The sequence below is a fragment of the Nanorana parkeri genome, unplaced genomic scaffold (genome assembly GCF_000935625.1).
Source record: "Nanorana parkeri isolate BGI_ZX_2015 unplaced genomic scaffold, ASM93562v1 scaffold930, whole genome shotgun sequence".
NCBI classification, from domain to species: Eukaryota; Metazoa; Chordata; class Amphibia; order Anura; family Dicroglossidae; genus Nanorana; species Nanorana parkeri.
The window spans coordinates 8,396-26,564 of NW_017307198.1; the positions used below are offsets into that span (position 1 = coordinate 8,396).

Consider the following 18,169-nt stretch of genomic DNA (forward strand, 5'->3'; position numbering starts at 1 on the left):
AGAATTGTGCCGGGCTCTGCAGGGCTGTACACGTGAGTGTCCAGAGCTGTGCTGGTCTTTGGAAGGAGGAGGAGGAGGAGATGTGAAACCGGAACGGCACTGTCGAAGACATCTACCACGAGGACCCTAGCAGGCTGCCTGAGGTCCCCAGCAAGCGCAGCCGAAGTCATTTAGAAATTTAAAGTGACTGCTATGTATCGGAGCATTTTCACAAGTACAAGTACTCGTGAAAATGCCCTGTATCTACACTGACACCGATATTAGTATCAGTATCGATATGTACCAGTATATCCCTCATTATGGTACAATGTTCATGACTTACCATTATATTTACCTTTTGAATAGGGCAGCTTATCATAATTGCAGTGATTTGTAGTTATGGAGGCTGAAAGGAACATCTACTGAGAAGTAGGAAGGCTGTCATTGCTGAGGGCTCCTTCTGAAAATTCTAGTTCTCTGGTTGTCATGCTAATCCAATGGCTTCTTTTTTTGAGCTAATGACCCAAAACAAGTATGCAGACTAGTAGCTCTTCATTCTGACTTATTTGTTTGATTCTTGGGCAGTGTCTCAGAGAGTCTTGAAGTCAGAGATAGCCAGGAAACTGGCATGTTCAGAAGGATGTCAAGGCTCTGTTTTGCTCTCAGTACAAGTCTTTTTAGTTGAACTCGAGTCACAATTTTATTTTTAATTTTTTTGATAAAATAGAGAAGAGTTAAAACCTCTGCTTTTGCAGCTGCATGTGCCCTCACTGAGGGGATTTCCTTTTTTCGTGCTGTGTCACAGGAGCAGGAAGTGTTGGGAAACTACCCATTAATGACAGACAGAAACACAAACCTGACAAAAGCTATAAATATTACCCATTCTATCCAAAAATGAAAAGAAAAATCGTTTTGGCTTGAGTGTTGCTGTTAACTGGCCGTTGACACTAGTAGGAGTATTCGATAAACAGTCAGTAACTAGCAACCAGTTGGAATTCACCAAACTTATGTCAAACCAGAACAAGATGCATTCTGAATGCCTGCATGGATACGTAGCTTTGCACTTTATGACTTTGCTTCTTGCCATGTTTTATTGAAGAACACAATGGATGTCACTTGTAAATGACTGCATAATCCAAATTGTGACTTCAAACTATTTTTTCCATTTAGCGACTAGACTAGCATGTTTGGACCACTTAAAGGAGAATTATGGGGATAGTGAAGTACACTCATCCCCATAATTAGATACAACACGTGACACTGAAGCTGTCACACATTGTCTCGTTGATCGAGAATTGTGCGATCAAATACCACTGATCGATCAGTTCACTTGCAGAGAGTGGTGACTGTCAGCTACCACCCCCACAGGGATTCCTCCCTCCCCTCTCCGTTCCTCCAGCGCTGACTAGAGGAACAGATGGGGGGGGGGGGGGAAGCATAGCTGGCTGGCAGAGCAAGCTGTCAATCACACAGCGGGTTGGATCCCAACAATATTGTTGGGATCCATCCTGGCTGCAGCGCGGCTCTGCGCTGTCAGCATATAACAGACAATAGCCTGCTATATGCTGAGTTTTGGGTCACAGAAGGACATTAGTATATGGCAGAAAAAGGTTGGGCCATAGTTCTCTTTAAAAAAAGAACTATGGCTCAACCCTTTTTGGCCATATTTCTCTTTAGGGTCACAGGAGGACATTCACTATGTCCCAAAACTCAGCATATAGCAGTCTATTACCCTCTATGTGCTAGATATGTAAGCCAGCAAAACATTTGTTTCATTTTGGATTTTTCGTTATTTTGTTTTTTGGGATTCGGGTCCGAAAGTCAATTCGTTTCAGTATTTGGATTCATCCTAATCCAAATTTTCGTTCATTTTGGATGAGTTCAATTATATTTATGAACGAAAATTTGTTGCAGAAAAGTGACTAAATGTTTTTTTCCTTTTTATCTTTTGACAGTCCACAGAAACAATTAAAAAAACAAAACAGTGTGCTGTTCCCCCATCCCAATTCATACCAGACCCTTTGGGTCTGGTAGGAATTTTAGGGGGGACCCCAACGCCTAAAAACAATAAAGTGTGGGGTCACCCTAAAATCCTTTATCAGACCCTTGCAGCCTGGCAGAGCAGAAAAGAGGGGAGCGATCATGCACCCCCCCTTGCACCATACCAGGCCACATGCCCTTCACATATGGAGGGTGCTTTGCAGGGGGGGGCAAAGTAGACGTCGGCTCTAATTATGGGGATGAGTGTATTTCACTTCCCCCATAGTTCTCTTTAAAAATCCAGGCTGGGAAAAAATACTCCTGCAGTGCCCACTTGCCCCAAGGGATAAGGGATAAATGCTTGTTGACTCTAGAGGGTAGAGAAAAAGTCTGTATTACTTATCCTAACCCTTGCTCTGACAGGCTCTGGTGCTCTCCTCTTGTTCCTGACACTTGGGGTCATTATGTACAATGCAGGGCTATTAATCCTGCATTGTACAGTATGTATAGGAGGCAAGTTTGCAAATTATGTCCAGAAACAGCTCAGAGAGGAGCCTTAGCAGGCCCGGTTGCTCAGATAGAGGGAGCTGTCAGCATAGGGACTTATGTTAGTGTTATTCCTTATTCCTCCACACCTAAGCAAAAATAAGCATTCGACCACTGCAGTGCTGGTGATGCCGTTGCAAGTTATTTTTTTTCCCCAGCCCAGAGTTTAGCTTTAGGCTGAATTCACACCAGCAGCCAGTGCAAGCCTGACGCTGGACAAGGAAATTTGCTTTCTTTCAAATGGGCTCAAATGATGTGTGCTCAAAAATGCAACCAGTCCTTTTTTTCAGCTCAACAATGTGGTACAATTGCATCGCATGACACTGTGATCATAAAACTTAATGAAATGTCACCTGTGCCATTTCAATAAAATTCAAATTACAAAAAGGTAAACATTGCAATGCACCGGGATCGGCATATCAACACTGTGCCTGGCAACGCACATCAGCAGCCATGAGCTGTAGTGCAGCTGTTGGTGTGAATTGTCACTTAAGTGTGCAGATAAAGAAAGTACCGTATTATTCGCTCCATAAGACGCACTTTTTTCCCCCCAAAAGGAGGGGGAAAAAGTGCCTGCGTCTTATGGAGCGAATCCCGACGCCCGAGACATGCAGTTTCGGGCGCCGGGCGAGTAGTAGGAGCCACTGCTCGTTTAATACGAGTGATCTAACGAGATCACTCGTATTAAAGCCGAGCAGCGGCGGCGGCGATCGAGTTCAGCAGCAGGAGCCACTGCTCGTTTAATACGAGTGATCTAATGAGATCACTCGTATTAAAACCGAGCAGCGGCGACGATCGAGATAACCATAGAGCAGACGAAGAATAGACGTTCTTCGCCTGCTCTGTGTCATCACTGAGACCGTGGCGCTGTAATCACAGCGCCACCTGTCTCAGCGGTCACTAACTGCAGCTTCTGTCATAGAAGCTGTCACAGAAGCTACAGTCTCGAGTGCTCCATAAGGCACGCCGGACCTCCCTGCGTCCTATGGTCCGGTGCGTCTTATGGACCGCAAAATACGGTATATAAATAATAAAGCAACACTTAAAAGCACGTCTTGAAACTTACTTTATTTGAGGCACACAACACACATATTTAAGGCTCAATAAGTCATAGCAATAACATGTATATGTGCTAGATTAAAAAAAAAAAACCTAGCTCCAGCAGTAGGGTTATAGTCACTGGTTTCAATGCATGGTTAAATCACCTCCTAAGTGCCTTTTATTGGCCTAGAAATTCCAAGTAGTAGCCTTGTATTTTGAGATCAGTTGGTCATAGGAATCTGCAAGTTAGTCATGGACATCATATAGGGTATAGGGCTTCAGACATCCATTGCAAAAATAGAACAGAGACGCCAATCTCTTCAGACTTCCACAGTGCAGAATTATTAGGAGAACAGGCTGACACGGGGCAATAGAGCAACAGCTTAATAAGAATGTGCATGAAATATTTCTTTGGAAGCGACACCAGACTTCCTGGTTCCTGAGGTTCATCTCAGCTCCTGGTACATAGTTACATAGTTAGGTTGAAAAAAGACACAAGTCCATCGAGTTCACCTATAAGGCTTCTCTGGTCCTCCTGCCCAGATAGTTCCAGGCCTCTCTAGGGTCCACATGGCTTGAGGCCTAGTCATCTTTTCCAACATTGTACATGCCAACCCCCGGCCAAGCCTGAGGGTGGACTGCTCGAAACCCAGCACAGATCCCTGAGTATATATGCCCTCCCCCTGTATGTACCACTGGCCATGAAACTCCTAGTGATTGGCTGGTGAGGCATAGACACTCCTAGTGTTCCCTTATTTGCTGCGCCCACTCTGCAGCAGGGTCACACCCTACTCAAGCAGGTACAATCAACAGCAGAACACCTGGAATTAACCAGATAATAACCAACTACAAAAAATGGAAATAAAAAATAACCAACTACAAATTAGCCAGTCTGATTACAGTACTAGCAAAGCTAAATTTCTAGTAGCCACTCCCCTGAAGGTGGTAGGGGCTACATACAGTATATATAGATATATATTATATACTGTATATATACACTCTATACAGTATATTTGAAGGAGGCTACACATAGTGCTGTGCAATTGAATTATTAGGCAGGAAGTAGAAATTATGTATGTAAACGTCGGCCCCGGCGATAACAACCTTATCTCCAGTTCTTATAAGCTCCTGAAACTTTTGAAAGATTATGCAACATTGCTGAACATTTGTAATATGTAAATGCTAAACTTTATTTTTTATTTATTTTTAAATTCAGAAATGGAGAGCATTAGAGAACACATTGAGGAAGTCCAAGAATTACCCAGTGAAAAAGGTAGCATTTAACAAAATATTTAATCAATATGAACATATTTTTGGATTGTATTACTTGATATATGCTTCTTTATTTTTTTAAAGCTGAACTTCAGGCAGATAGCAAAAAAAAAAGCTAAAGTAAGCATGCAGTACATGATCTGTTTCACCTATTTAAGGATATATAAATGTGTAACTCTTGCAGGCCGCAGAGCCAAGTTGATGACTTCAATTTTCTCCTTTTTTAAAAATTCTTTATTTATAATCTCGAAAAAGCAAGCTATACAATGTAGCGTACAAATGAAAAGAACATTATCCAAACTCAGGGTTGCAAATCCAACAGATACTTGTTGATACATTATAACAGGCAAAATAAAGCTAAAATCTCAAAACAATATAGACCAGCACAGGTGTACATGCTAAGTAAAGCATTGGTAGCCCGCCTCTCGAGACAAAACTTTTGTTGTTTATATATACGTCAACATAACTAAGACCTACAAAAGTCAGTCAAACAGGACAGTAGAAACAAAAAGAAGAAAGAAGATCTCATGAAAAAGTATAGGAAAAGAAACACGGCGTCAGTGTCCAGGCGACCAGACAGGAGATACAAAGACCCAGGGAAAAAAGAGAAAGCAAAGAAAGAAAGAAGAGTGCCAGTGAGGGAGAGCAGCCAATCTCCCTTCCCCCTCAAGCAGTAGACCTTTGTGAGGCCAAATTGTATTCACCACCTCCGTCGAGAAGTGAAGAATCCTTGAACATGACCAGAAGACATGCACCAGATCACCCACACCCTCCCCACTTCTCCAGCAACTCCTGGAGGACTGAGGAAACATTTTATGCAAAAGGGTGGACACTGTACCAACAGGAGAGAAGCGTATAGTTATTTTCCTGTATTCTGCTGGAGATGGAGGTGTAATGAGTAAAACAGATGGCGTCACTCTTTTGTTCCGGCATAAGAAGAAGATTCTGATCTTGTTCCCACTTCCCAATAAAGGGGGCGGGAAGAAATCCTCCGGTTGTATCAAGGCCTTATACATCATGGAGAGAGAATGTCGCACAGGGTCTTTCTGAAGACAAAAGCGATCAAACTATGTTAAAGGAGCCGGAGACCAAAGCCTAGGCACCCGAGACGTTAAAAAGTGCAAGAGTTGGGGCAACCTCCAGTCATCCAGCGCAGGGACCACCAGAGAAGAAGCAACCCTCAGTTCACCACTTGACACGAATTCACACAGTCTGAACTTGCCTTGTTTAAGAAAAGTAGAGAAGCGGGCATTAATCTTCCCAGGACCAAAGTCCGGATGACCCATCACTGGGGGTATCAAAGATGGCTCCTGACCAAGAGCACAGGCTCCCATAAATCCCGCACAGATATTCAAGGAGGGACCAATTAAGGGATGGCTTCACAATAATTTACAGCGGAAAGTCATCAACCAGGGAACCCCTCGCAATGGCACACTCGATGAAGCCTGCTCCAGTGCTATCCATTGTTTGAGGTCATGATTTCTGCACCATTCCAAGGTTCTGGCTAAATGGGTCACTTTATAATAGAGGATAGGGGAACCCCATCCCACCAAGAGACTTGGGAACAACAAGCAATTTGTGTGACAGTTGAGAGGAAGAGTGAGCCCAGACAAACTGAAGAAACTCCCAGCGTAGCGCTCGGAGAAAGGGAGACAGTATGAAGATGGAAAGTGTCCGAAATAGATAGAATATCCTAGGCAGGGCGTTCATTTTGAGAACGGCATTCCTGCCAAACCAAGTATGGGAAAGAGTAATACCCTGGACATTAGAGGTTTAAAGTTCACTGGAAAGATCCCGGAAACGGCCGGTGTAATAAGTGCACCTAGATAAGAAATATAGTCCTTGGTCCATTAAAATGGAAAAGCAGACATTGGTCCCCGAAGCCTATGCGCAGGGAGACGTTGAGCGCCTCAGATTTGTGATAGTTTATTTTAAAGATAGATAACTCACCAAAGAGAGCGAATTCCCGAAGGAGATATGGAAAAGTCGTTTCAAGGGATGAAACGAAAAACAGGAGGTTGTCCATAAACCCCGCAAGTTTCTGGTAGTCAGTCCCTAAACGAAGACCCTGAATATTGGGATTTTCCCGAATTCTACGTAGGAATGGTTCTAAGGACAGGAGAAAAATTAAAGGCAAAAACGGACAGCCCTGTTTCGTCCCGTTAGTCAGATGAACGAAAGGGGACAAAGCCTAATTGAGCCTAATAGCCACAGTCGGAGAGGAGCAGATGGCATCTAACCAGGTACATATATTAGTACCAAAGCCCAAGTGACGAAACGTAGTCTTCAGGGAGCTCCAGTCTACTCTACTGAATGCTTTCTCTGCATTCATAGAGAGCAAAGCTAAGGGGACGCCTCTTGAGTGAGCTAGGTGGATAATGTTGATCACCCGCGTGGTATTGTCCTTCACTTCTCTGTGTGGCATAAAACCCACTTGACCTGGATGGATGACCGTTTGTAAAAGAGGCAATATCCTAATCATCAGGATCTTGGAAAAAATGTTTAGGTCCTGATCGAGGAGGGAAATGGGTTTGTAGTTGGCACAAGCCGAGAGATCTTTACCCTCCTTAGGAATCACCACGATATGGACCCGCAGAGCGTCAGAAGGAAGAGAGTGCCCATCCAAAATGAGGTTTAAAAGCTGCAACAAAGTGAGGAGCCAGGAGGGGGGCATACGTTTTATAGTATGCGGCCGTATAGCCATCCGGTCCCGAAGACTTACTTACGGTTTGAAAGACTTCACTAACATCATAAAATTAATCTACAGTCAGCGATGCCTCCAAGGCTGTCACATCTTCAGCATTAAGTCTAGGGAGACTAGATAGGATTCTATGGAATGTTGCCTAGAATGAGAACCAGAACCACTGGACCGGGCAGGCAGGTTGTACAAAGATTCATAGTAGGAGCAAAAACAGTCCGCTATATCAGATGACTTAACCACCATGCCACCCACCTCTCGAGATATATAAGGGATATAAGTTTTGAGGGACTTCTCTCTCAAGGATCTAGCAAGGGATTTCCCGGGCTTATTTCCGAATTCGTAGAACAAACGAGGACCCCTCACTAGTTGGGCCCTGGTCTTATACAGGAGCAAAGATCCTCACGCAGGATCGTTGGTTTTGAAACATGAGATTGAGCAAGAGACTGTTTGTGGAGCGCCTCCAGGCAGGAAATCTGGGACAGAAGTTGAGTAGTACGTGCAAGCCTGGAGTGTTTGAGATAGGCAACCTGCCGAATAAGATGTCCCCTAATCACATATTTATTGGCTTCCCAAACCACAAGCAGAGGTGTAGAGCCCTGGTTAGTTGCAAAGTAGCTCTCAATTTCTCCTTGGAGATCTGAGTGATAAGGCCCACCCTGCAAAAGGGAATCATTAAGCCTCAACATCCCTGCCGTAGGAGAGACCAGACTCCAGCGGAGGAGAAACGTGATAGGTGCATGAAGTCTCGATAGAAGAGTCCACAGCATAAGGAAGAGCGTTGTGGGAGAGCATGCAGTAAACTATACGGGTATAAGATTGTTGGGGGATGAAAAAGAAGGTGTAGTTTTTATCTGAAGGGTGTTGCAGTCTCCATATGTCCACCAAGAAATTAGAGTTGGCCCTGGTTGGGGCAGTATATCGCAGCCAGCATCACCCGTCTACCATTCATAAACAAGTCAAGTCAGAAGCAGAAAGCAACCATGTGGGTCTCTATGCTAGTCTCTATGCTTATGCATGTTTATCAATGATACACAGGAAGTTCTCTTTGTATGTTGTATAACACTGTATTCACATTATAAAGTTCTCTTAAGCAAGTAAAACTTTATTCAGCATTCCTCAAGATCTCAGTGCTTCATCTAAACACATAACCAACACATTTTAATATCCTCTAGTCCCATTTACATCAGTGTGAGCTCTGTTTTGACCCTGAGCTCATTCCTATTCGTGACTCAAATTTTCACTCTCTTGCAGAAATACAGCCACCACTTCTAGGCATGTCAGATGCTACGCCCTTTACTGTATGCTGTGGTTCCACCCACTGGCCACTGAAGTACTACAGTAGGCAGTAGTGATTCATTGACCGCCACACTGAAACACAATGGGCAATAGGGGACACAGGCATCTGACACACCCAGAAGGGTGTCAGATGTTAAAAATACATTAGCCTCAATAACTCTGCATGAGAGCAAACACAGGGGTCACAGCCTGCCAGACTTGTAAGTACTAATACTCTTCTTATACAGTGCACAAAGATTACATTTTTTTCTTGTCTAACAGGGTCACTAAAAGTAGTAGGTATGTAGTAGGCCTATGAATAAAATTGACACTTCATGTTATTAGTACACATTTCTGCATTACCAAATCACATTAATATTGTAAGTAAAAAAAGACCTCTTTCTTGTCACAAAAAAAACTGCTGTGTTTCATCTCCGGGCCCAGACAGCTTAGATCCAGGGTTGCCAGCCTTAAACCATTATGAGCTCCCTGTGAATAACCTTTTTATGAGCCTGTGTTGACGAGCTTTTGTTAGCTTCAAATGGGTTTTGCATTCCTATGCACGTTTTGCACCATACCTTAGTGCCCTCGGAAATGAGGTGGTTAAAAAGGATGGGTAAAGGACCGTATTAATTTTTGTTTCCCTTGCAGATGTTGAAAGTGAAAATGACATTTCTGGTTTAAGTCTTCAAGACCAAACAAGACCTGAGGTTAGTTAAAGATCATGCTTGCCATTTCGGTATCCAGTTTTAATGTGTCAGTTCACCCAAAGTTGATACTCTTTTATTGTTATCCAATGGGCTGATTTACCACTGACTTCTCACTGTGTCTTCAGCAGCAGAATCTCCTTACTGGAGTTGCAAGCTTCACCATCCTCCACAGTGACATCCTATTTCTCTTTAGAAATTGGAGTGTCTGAAGCTGACTACAACTTGTATTCTCACCCAAAAATGATGGGTTGCTAGGTATCTGCCCTTCTCCTTAGCAGAGATGGGCTCGATGTCACGTTTGACTCGAACATCGGCAGGGCGTTCGTCGGGCTGTTCGCCCACGGCGAGTACCCCACAAGGCGGTGAACCTTGTGAGCCCTCATTGGCTAAAACCTTGCACCTGACCACAGGTTTAGTCAGCTGCAGGACTTTGCCCAATCAGGGCCCAGTACTCTGCACTATGTACCATAACTTTGCCCAATCATGGCCCACTTGTCACAATCGTTTATATGTTGCCGCCATCTGTCAAAATGTGATTCTGCGGCGGGTATTCGTCGCAAACGGGCGGGACGGCGGTCATCGTTTATTTTTTTATTATTGCTATTCATTTTTTATTGTTTTATTTCGTCGAATCGTCGTCGTCGTGGACAACGCTAGACGTCGTGATTGACGCTGGATTACGTCAGTGGATCTATTTTTTTTATTAAAGACTTGTCAAAAACTTGTCTTTTGTTTTTTTTTCAAAAGTCTGGCCTCTTTTTTACAATTTTATTTAACCCTTTAGTGAATAGGTAGGCGTACAAGTACCCCTTACTCATTCACAAGGGGGGAGGCCGCATCTGGGTGCCCCTTTATTAAAGGGGTACCCTCATGTGAATAAGCCCCCTGCCCGCACCACCACAACCAACGCCCCAGGGCTTGTGGGGAAAAGGCCCTTGTCCCCATCGGCACAGGGTCCAAGGGGCTTTTCCAGGGGCCAACATGGAAAATTACCTTTCAAGTGCCGAGGGCATGTGGCCTGGTACAGGAGGGGGGCGCTCGCTCATCCCCCCCTTTCCTGCCCTGTCAGGTCTGTGCTCCGATCAAGGGTCTGGTATGGAATTTTAGAGGGGACCCCACGTCTTTTGTTCCCTATTTTTGGGGGTGGGGTTCCTCCTTAAAATTCCTACCAGACCTTAAGGGCCTGGTATGACTTTAAGGGGGACCAGGGATTTGCTTCTCTAAGGGGGAATTTCGTATCACATCCTGTTGTGGCTATCAGACAAGAAGTGAAGGGAAATCTCCTCAATCGGACACAAATGGAAATAAAAACAGTAACAGGGGTTATAACACTCCCTTAGGCTGCATTCACACATGGCATCTGTGTTTTGTGCGCGGAAAACCACAATTCTGCGAGTTTGTGGTTATTACTATAGCCAGAACGGGACAAATCAGCCCATAAAATCCTACTCTGACTTTTTTGTGGGATGTGTGTTTTTGTAACGCACGCACGCTGCCCTAGTGTGAACAATGCACATTGGAATGCATTGTTTTTTATGTTTACGAAGTTTAGAATTGCTCACTAAAAGCATTCTTCTGTACTGAGACCAAGACAAAAGGATTACTGATGAAGACAACACTAGTTAACAAAAATTATTAGAAATAATTGCGTCTTTTCCTATGTCACCTGCCCCCATGGCTGTGAAAATTCTGCAGAAAGCGATAAGAAAACCACAAGGAACACCAAGGATAGTCTATGGGCTAATGGACATACATTCTCTTTAATATCATAAAAGCCTGAACTATATGTTATAGTGTACATTTGAACTGGTTACACCAATACCCTTATTGTAAATAAAGCTGACCATACACTAGCAGGTCTATTCACAAAAGGGTGAAGAGTTTGGAGAAGGCAGGAGAAGTAAACAATCTAGGAATTGGAAAAATTCTCCAATTCAGCTCACTTGCCAAATCAGCTGTGGTGTTCTAGATTGTTCACCTCTCCTACCTTCTCCAAACTCTTCACCCTTTTGTGAATAGATCTGTAGGTGTTTCTTTTTTGTTCAGCCCTGCAGTCTGAAAGAGAAGAAAACAACATTGATTCTCCTATATCCACTAAGCAGCATGGATGGGGGAATTTCTTCTGCCGGACTATTGAATTCTGATAGCTGGTGCCTGCAGAATACCTGAACAGTGACTGCAGCTAATTGACATTTGTCAAACAAAGTGATGCCAACAGGGCCAACCACAGCTCTAAATTCAAGCAGTATATGGCCAGCCTAAGGCCCCGTTCACAACAGGGTGTTTCGGTCCCGCAGATTTGTCCGTGCTGAACCGCCGATATGAACAACCCCATACATTCCTATGGGGACCATTTCTGCAATCGCGCAGCTCCGCGTGATCCGAACCGCCTTCCGCCCAAAATGCTCCGAGCTCCTTTTTTCACGCTAATGAGTGCATTTTTCATATAGATTTACATGGAAACGCGCTGATCAGCAGGTTTTTGGGCATTTTTAAATGCTCTGAAACGTGATTAAAAACGCCCTTTCAAAGATCGCACAGAAACTGCGCTGAAACGCTTCCGCCCTGGTGTGAATGGGACCTAAATGTTGTCACATTTGTTAATGATATATGAAGTGATACATACATGTTTTTACTGAACCTTTATACAAATATAATGGGATTTTATTTTAAAGGAGTATCCTATGAATCGGAAACACAGAGGCTACTGTGTGATAATAAATAATGATAAATTTGAAAAGATCGACCCAAGGCCAGGAACCGAAAAAGATGCTGGTGAGATACATTTTCATTTTAGAGATTCCGTAAAACTAAACAAGGAAATATTTGTATTCCAAAGTTGTAGTTAGTTGTATATTGTTAGCCAATGATAAGCAATACAAACTATCCCTATTACTCACTGAGTAGATTGCAGTTGCAAGCATTTGTAATTACACCATGCTAAAAGCTGTGATCTGGGGGACCTTAAGAGTTTACAGTTACAATCTACTAAGTCAACACACCAATCATTGTTTGAGAGAGAAGTGACAGTCGGCTGCTAACTGCAGTCATTGTTTACTATATGTGATCCTGTGATTGGTTATAGAGATGCACTAGAGCAGGGGTGGGCAATTAATTTTCTCTAGAGGCCACATAAGAAACTGCAATTGTTTTAGAGGGCCAAATTCTGGGGGCGTAGAACACATTTGATGTCACTGGTTGTAGGACTGCCCGATGATCCTAGCAACCAATGACTGCAGAGGTGGTGGACACCTGATGTCATTGGTTGCTAGGACACCAGCGGTCCCAGCAACCAACGACTGCAGAGGAGGGGGCCTGTGCTGGGCCGTGGCTTGCAGTGGATGCACCAACCAAGGCTGGTGCATCCACCGTCAGCCAGCCATAACCGAGTGCAGGCCGGCGATCAGTCTGTGGGCTGGACAGGGACAGCCGAAGTGCCGGATGTGGCCCATGGGTTGTAAAATGCCCAGGTCTGCCTAGAGGGTGTGCACAGGCACAGAGAAAAACATTTTAAATGTCGTCCCATCCTGGGAAGGCAACTGTCCACCTTTTTATGTAAAATGGGCAGAGGTTAAAGTACATCTAAAGCCATAACATTTTTTTAGATTAGATAGGAAATAGGTAAAACCACTGTCAGGTTTTTTTGTAGCCGTGTGTTCCTATGGGGAGATTTCTTATCACTTTTTCTGTTTTATAGACACAGCAGAAGGTAAAAGAAATTCTCTCCAAAGTTAGGCAAATCCCCCCTTAGACAGCTGTCACTATCAGAATACTGTCAGAATACCAGAAAACTGACTACAGCTGATTGTCTGCAGCCACTGTTCACTCAAGAATTTTCAGGCTGGCTCCATCGATGAAAGTCAATTGAAAAATTGACTTTGGACGAATGGAGGGGTGACAACTGGACCACACAATGGTTGAATTTTGTCTGAGCCACTGAGGACTCGAAAGCAGGCCGCAGTTCAACCAGGGTGTGGCCAGCTTATGTGTTCTTTAAAGGAGAACTATGGGGTCAGGGCTTTTCCCCATAGTTCTCCTTAGGGTAACGGGCGGACACAAACTAGCATCCTCCCGTCACCCTAAGCTCAGTATACCGCGAGCTAGAGCTCGCGGTATACAGAGACGCCGCAGCTGAAGCAGATCCCGACAATTATGTCTGGATCCGCCCAGCTGCGTGAGTGACAGCTGGCTCTGCCTATCCGTTCTGCCAGTCAGCGCTGGAGGATCGGAGCGAGGAGGGGAGAATTTAGTCCCTCCCCTGTCACGGCAGAGAGCCATGTCAGGATCGAGAGGTGAGTGAACACCGGTATGTGTTCGCTCACTTCCCGATCTACGGAGCCGACCTGTGACAGTCTCATTGTCACAGGTCGGCTAGAACTATGAGGATGAGTGAAAAGCACTCACCTCATAGTTCTCCTTAAATGCTTTCTAATGCTGTTTAGTAACATTACCTGCTATATAATGAGATGCACTCTGCAAATAGACTGTGTGACTCCCTTCATGTTATTATAAAAAGCTAAAAGCTCATATGAAAAAATGTTGGCTGACTAGATGCAGTTTCATAAGCTACTTGGAGCAAATTCATATGTCAAGTAAGTGAACAATCAAAGCAGATCAGCACAGCACAATTCTACAAAAAAAGTCAAAGTCGGGGGGTGTGGCCTGGACATGGCGGCGCAAGGTCCTGGTTCTTTGGAGCTTTGCACAGCCTTTCCTCCCGGACTCTTTCTGCAGACTTTATTTACTCTCCCCCTGCATGCCGCACTGCAAGCGCTCCCGCAGCTCCTCTCCGCCGACTGCACACAGGGATATCCTGCAGTATTTTGTCCAGCATCCGTCCTCCCCACAGCCTGATCAAGGCCCCAACATGGCACCTGGCCGTTTCACGACGGTGAATTCCACCCCCAGCAAGTGGCAAACCAAACAGGCAGCTCTTCTCTAATCCTGACTCCCATGCTGCCGCGCAATGACTCACCCTCGAGATTGGAGTGCCCCGCTGCACCCGCCACACAGGGGCAGGGGGAGATGACACGTGGCACTCCATTCTCCCTCAGCTTACCACAAAGGCAGACCTCGAGATCATGGCTGCTAAAATCGTGCAGGCTCCGAGGACAGAGGTACATGAAATCAAACAGCAGGTGCAGGGGCGGACTGACAACACATGGGGCCCCCGGGCGATACGATATTATGGGGCCCCTTTTGCTCCGCCCATATACAGGCCCTTGGGTGGAGGGTCTCAACAGGGGCAGATGCAGAAAGTCTCAGCAGGGGCAGATGCAAATCGTCTAAGTAGGGGCAGATGCAGAGGGCCTAATGGAGCAGATTTGGAGGATCAGCAGGGGCAGATTTGGAGGATCAGCAGGGGCAGATTTGGAGGATCAGCAGGGGTAGATGTGGAGGATAAGCAGGGGCAGATGTGGAGGACCAGCGGGGCAGATGCAGAGGGTCAGCGGGGCAGATGGGGAGCATCAGCGGGGCAGATGGGGAGCATCAGCGGGGCAGATGGGGAGCATCAGAGGGGCAGATGGGGAGCATCAGAGGGGCAGATGAGGAGCATCAGAGGGGCAGATGAGGAGCATCAGAGGGGCAGATGCGGAGGCTCAAAGGGGCAGATGCGGAGGATGCAGGGGGGCAGATGCGGAGGATACAGGGGGGCAGATGCGGAGGATGCAGGGGGCAGATGCGGAGGATGCAGGGAGGCAGATGCAGAGGATCAGAGGGAGGCAGTGGCGTAACAACTGGGGGGGCGGCCGGTGCGCTGGCCCCGGGCGTAAAGCTGAAGGGGGGCGCCAGCCGCAAATGGCACTTTTGGCTAAATGCCGAAAGTGCCATTTTGTCGGCGCAGCCATGATTTCTTTCCTCCCCGCTGGGCGCTGCTCTTTGTCCCAGCAGGAAGGAGAGAAAGTGACAGCCAGCCGAGCACTTCAGTGGAGAGAGCCGTGATCGGCCGGTGTCTCTCCTCCCACAGTGCTCAGCCGCCTATCACAGTCCGGCAGAGCGGTGTGTGGGCGGAGACAGCCAGCGCTGCCACAGGAGGCTGAGCTCACCTCCCTGCTCCGCTCGATCAGCCTCTTGTGACAGCGTGTCAGAGAGGAGAGCAGGTACAAGCAGTCAGTGAACATTGATCGCAGAGTGTTTGTAGATAATTGAGGACATGGTATGGTTAATATATCCTCAATTATGAATGAATGGGAAGTGATCTATATCCACTCCTGTTCATTCATAATTGTTCATTATGAATGAACATTAACACTCAGTATAGAGGATTCCTGTTCATTGATAACAGGGGATACAGAAAAAGAGATTGAGGACTCTGTGTTCTCAATCTCTTTTTCTATTTTAAAAGGGAAATATCAGGGGTCTGTTAAGACCCACAATACTTCCCTGAAGCTCCTAAAAGTGAAGTAAAAAAATAAAAATATTTAATAAAAAATGTTTAAAAAAACTCTGGTTACGCCACTGGAGTGAGGTCAGCATGGTTGATGTGCAGGCAGTGGAGATTTGTGCTGGTCGTGGAATGCTATGTAATGTGAGCAGGGCATGTGAGACTCAGATGAGGCTGTGTAAACCGAAGACAGGGTCTGCTGTGCACGGACACATGCTGTGGGGCTGGAAGTAGATGAAAAGAGAGCTGGAGGGAGGGACGGTGACAGGCCCCGTCCTGCCCGCGGGCCCTCAGTCCATGCCCGAGTGCCCGAATGGTCAGTCCGCCCCTGAGCAGGTGGATTCCCTAGATGGCAAAGTCACTCTGGTGGAAACCACCACTACTGATCTCCTCTCCAGGATGTCGGCTGTGGAATCAACACAGGTAATCACACAACAGCGCCTGACTACTCTGTTTTTACATCAAGATGGCGCTGAGAATAGGATCCGCCGCAACAACATTAGACTGAAGGGGACACCCGAAGCTACTGCAGGACCTGAGCTGCTATCCACAGTCACGGCCATATTCAACATGTATCTGGATGTGGCTGGATGTGGCACCGATTGATCTTCTGGACTGGTTGGACTTCCCTGCTGGCCCCCTTGGCGCAGCTCTACGTTTCCAGTGACCGGCCTGTCCTTCCAGGAGCAGACGCAGCTACCAACCGCGTTCCTCCTCAGTCCTGGCTCAGACGGGACATGAGGACTGAAGACCGCAGCCTGGTAGTGGTTAATCTCCCAGTAAGAAACCCTTTTTGTGAAGCGGCCTAAAGTACTGCTGCAGTACTCTCCGCATTTCATTGTTGTTTACTATGATGGGGCCTACGCCTTTTATTGTTCATGGAGTGATGCCTCACCATAGGAGGGTTGTATGTTTATCTCGTTATTCATTTCACATTCATGGTTTGGTTCACTTAGTTATAACATCTGTGCGGATGTTCTACACAGAGCTTGTATTGCACTTACTGTGTCTAGGGACAACATGCACACGTCACTACAGTACGGGATGCATGGGGCGGGAGCCCGGCTCAGGTTCGAACCGGAAAGCGGGTTGGAACCGGAAAGCTGAGTCCATGTCGCGGACCAGTGAAGTACATTCCAGTTGCTATGCGACAGTTTCCATCGCTGGGGTGGCTGATTCCTGGACCCGGGTCCTGTCGTGTGACATCCTATTAGGCTGTGCATCTCCTGCTGAGGCGGCTAATCTTCACATACTTTTGTATACTCTGTCATTCCAAACACCCCCACATAGGGTTACCCCGTGCGTTAAACAACGGGTCACTGAAATTGTTTACATTGCCTGTACCGTTAGCCTGGTCAGGCCATACACACATATCTGTGTATATTTCTCTGCTTGCTGCTTTCTAGTCCTTTGCTTTGGCTCTGCTGCCTTTCTATCTCTTCCTTCCCCTGCTGTTCTGACTCCCTCCACTTGGTCTTTCTTGCTCTTTTTCCGTTCTCTCTTTCTGTGTCGCACGCCGTGCCCCGTTTCTGGAAATGGCTGCCATGGCTTTTCCGTCCCTAAATGTGCATGGGTTGAATATCCCTGAGAAAAGGTCCAGACTACTTGCGGATCTAAAAAAATCTAGCTCCCAGATTGTGTTCCTCCAGGAAACCCATTTCACAAAAGACCAGATCCCTAAGCTGTTCAGCAGGGTATATCACTGCCCTTCCCCTATTTCAAAATCGAAGGGTGTGTCTATCCTTATTGCTAAAGCTGTTTCATAGACATATACTGAAGAGTGCCACCCCAATACAAGGTGGGGGATTTAGTATGGCTCTCCACCAAGAATCTTAATCTCCGGACACCTTCTAGGAAGTTCAGTGACCTGTACGTGGGTCCTTTCCCCATCCACTCAGTGATCAATCAATCGGCGGTTCGATTAACTCTGCATTATTTAATTTGGTGGAAGTCCTATGGTCCTCAGGATGATTCCTGGGAACGTGCCTCTGATGTTCATGCTCCTCACCTTGTTCAGTGATTCCATACGCTTCACCCCCAGAGGCCCGACCTCTTGACCCCCGGAGGGGGTTCTTTCAGGGGGGATCCTTAACAGACTTACCCGTCCATCGGTCCCAGCGCGTTTCAGAGTTCCGCCGCGGGTCGATGTCAGCTGGCTCCTCCCACTTAGTCGGCTTAAGCCGAAAGAATCACTTGCCTGGCGTTCGTGCAAGTGAGTTGACGCCAGGCAAGTTCCTTCACGACTCACCCGAATTTTCCCACACTCACGGACTGGGGAAG

The 18,169-nt window shown here is 46.1% G+C and overlaps 1 protein-coding gene across 1 annotated transcript in view; it reads left to right on the top strand.

Annotated features, from left to right (window-relative positions):
- The window catches only part of LOC108795087 (caspase-8-like), a 29,125-nt gene that overhangs the window by 1,490 nt on the left and 9,466 nt on the right, over positions 1–18,169 (top strand). Inside the window, exons 2-4 of the mRNA XM_018566273.1 lie at positions 4,763–4,819; positions 9,446–9,504; positions 12,180–12,279. Coding sequence (XP_018421775.1) covers positions 4,765–4,819; positions 9,446–9,504; positions 12,180–12,279 — 214 coding nt within the window. The 5' untranslated portion in view covers positions 4,763–4,764. The remainder of the gene's footprint in view (positions 1–4,762; positions 4,820–9,445; positions 9,505–12,179; positions 12,280–18,169) is intronic.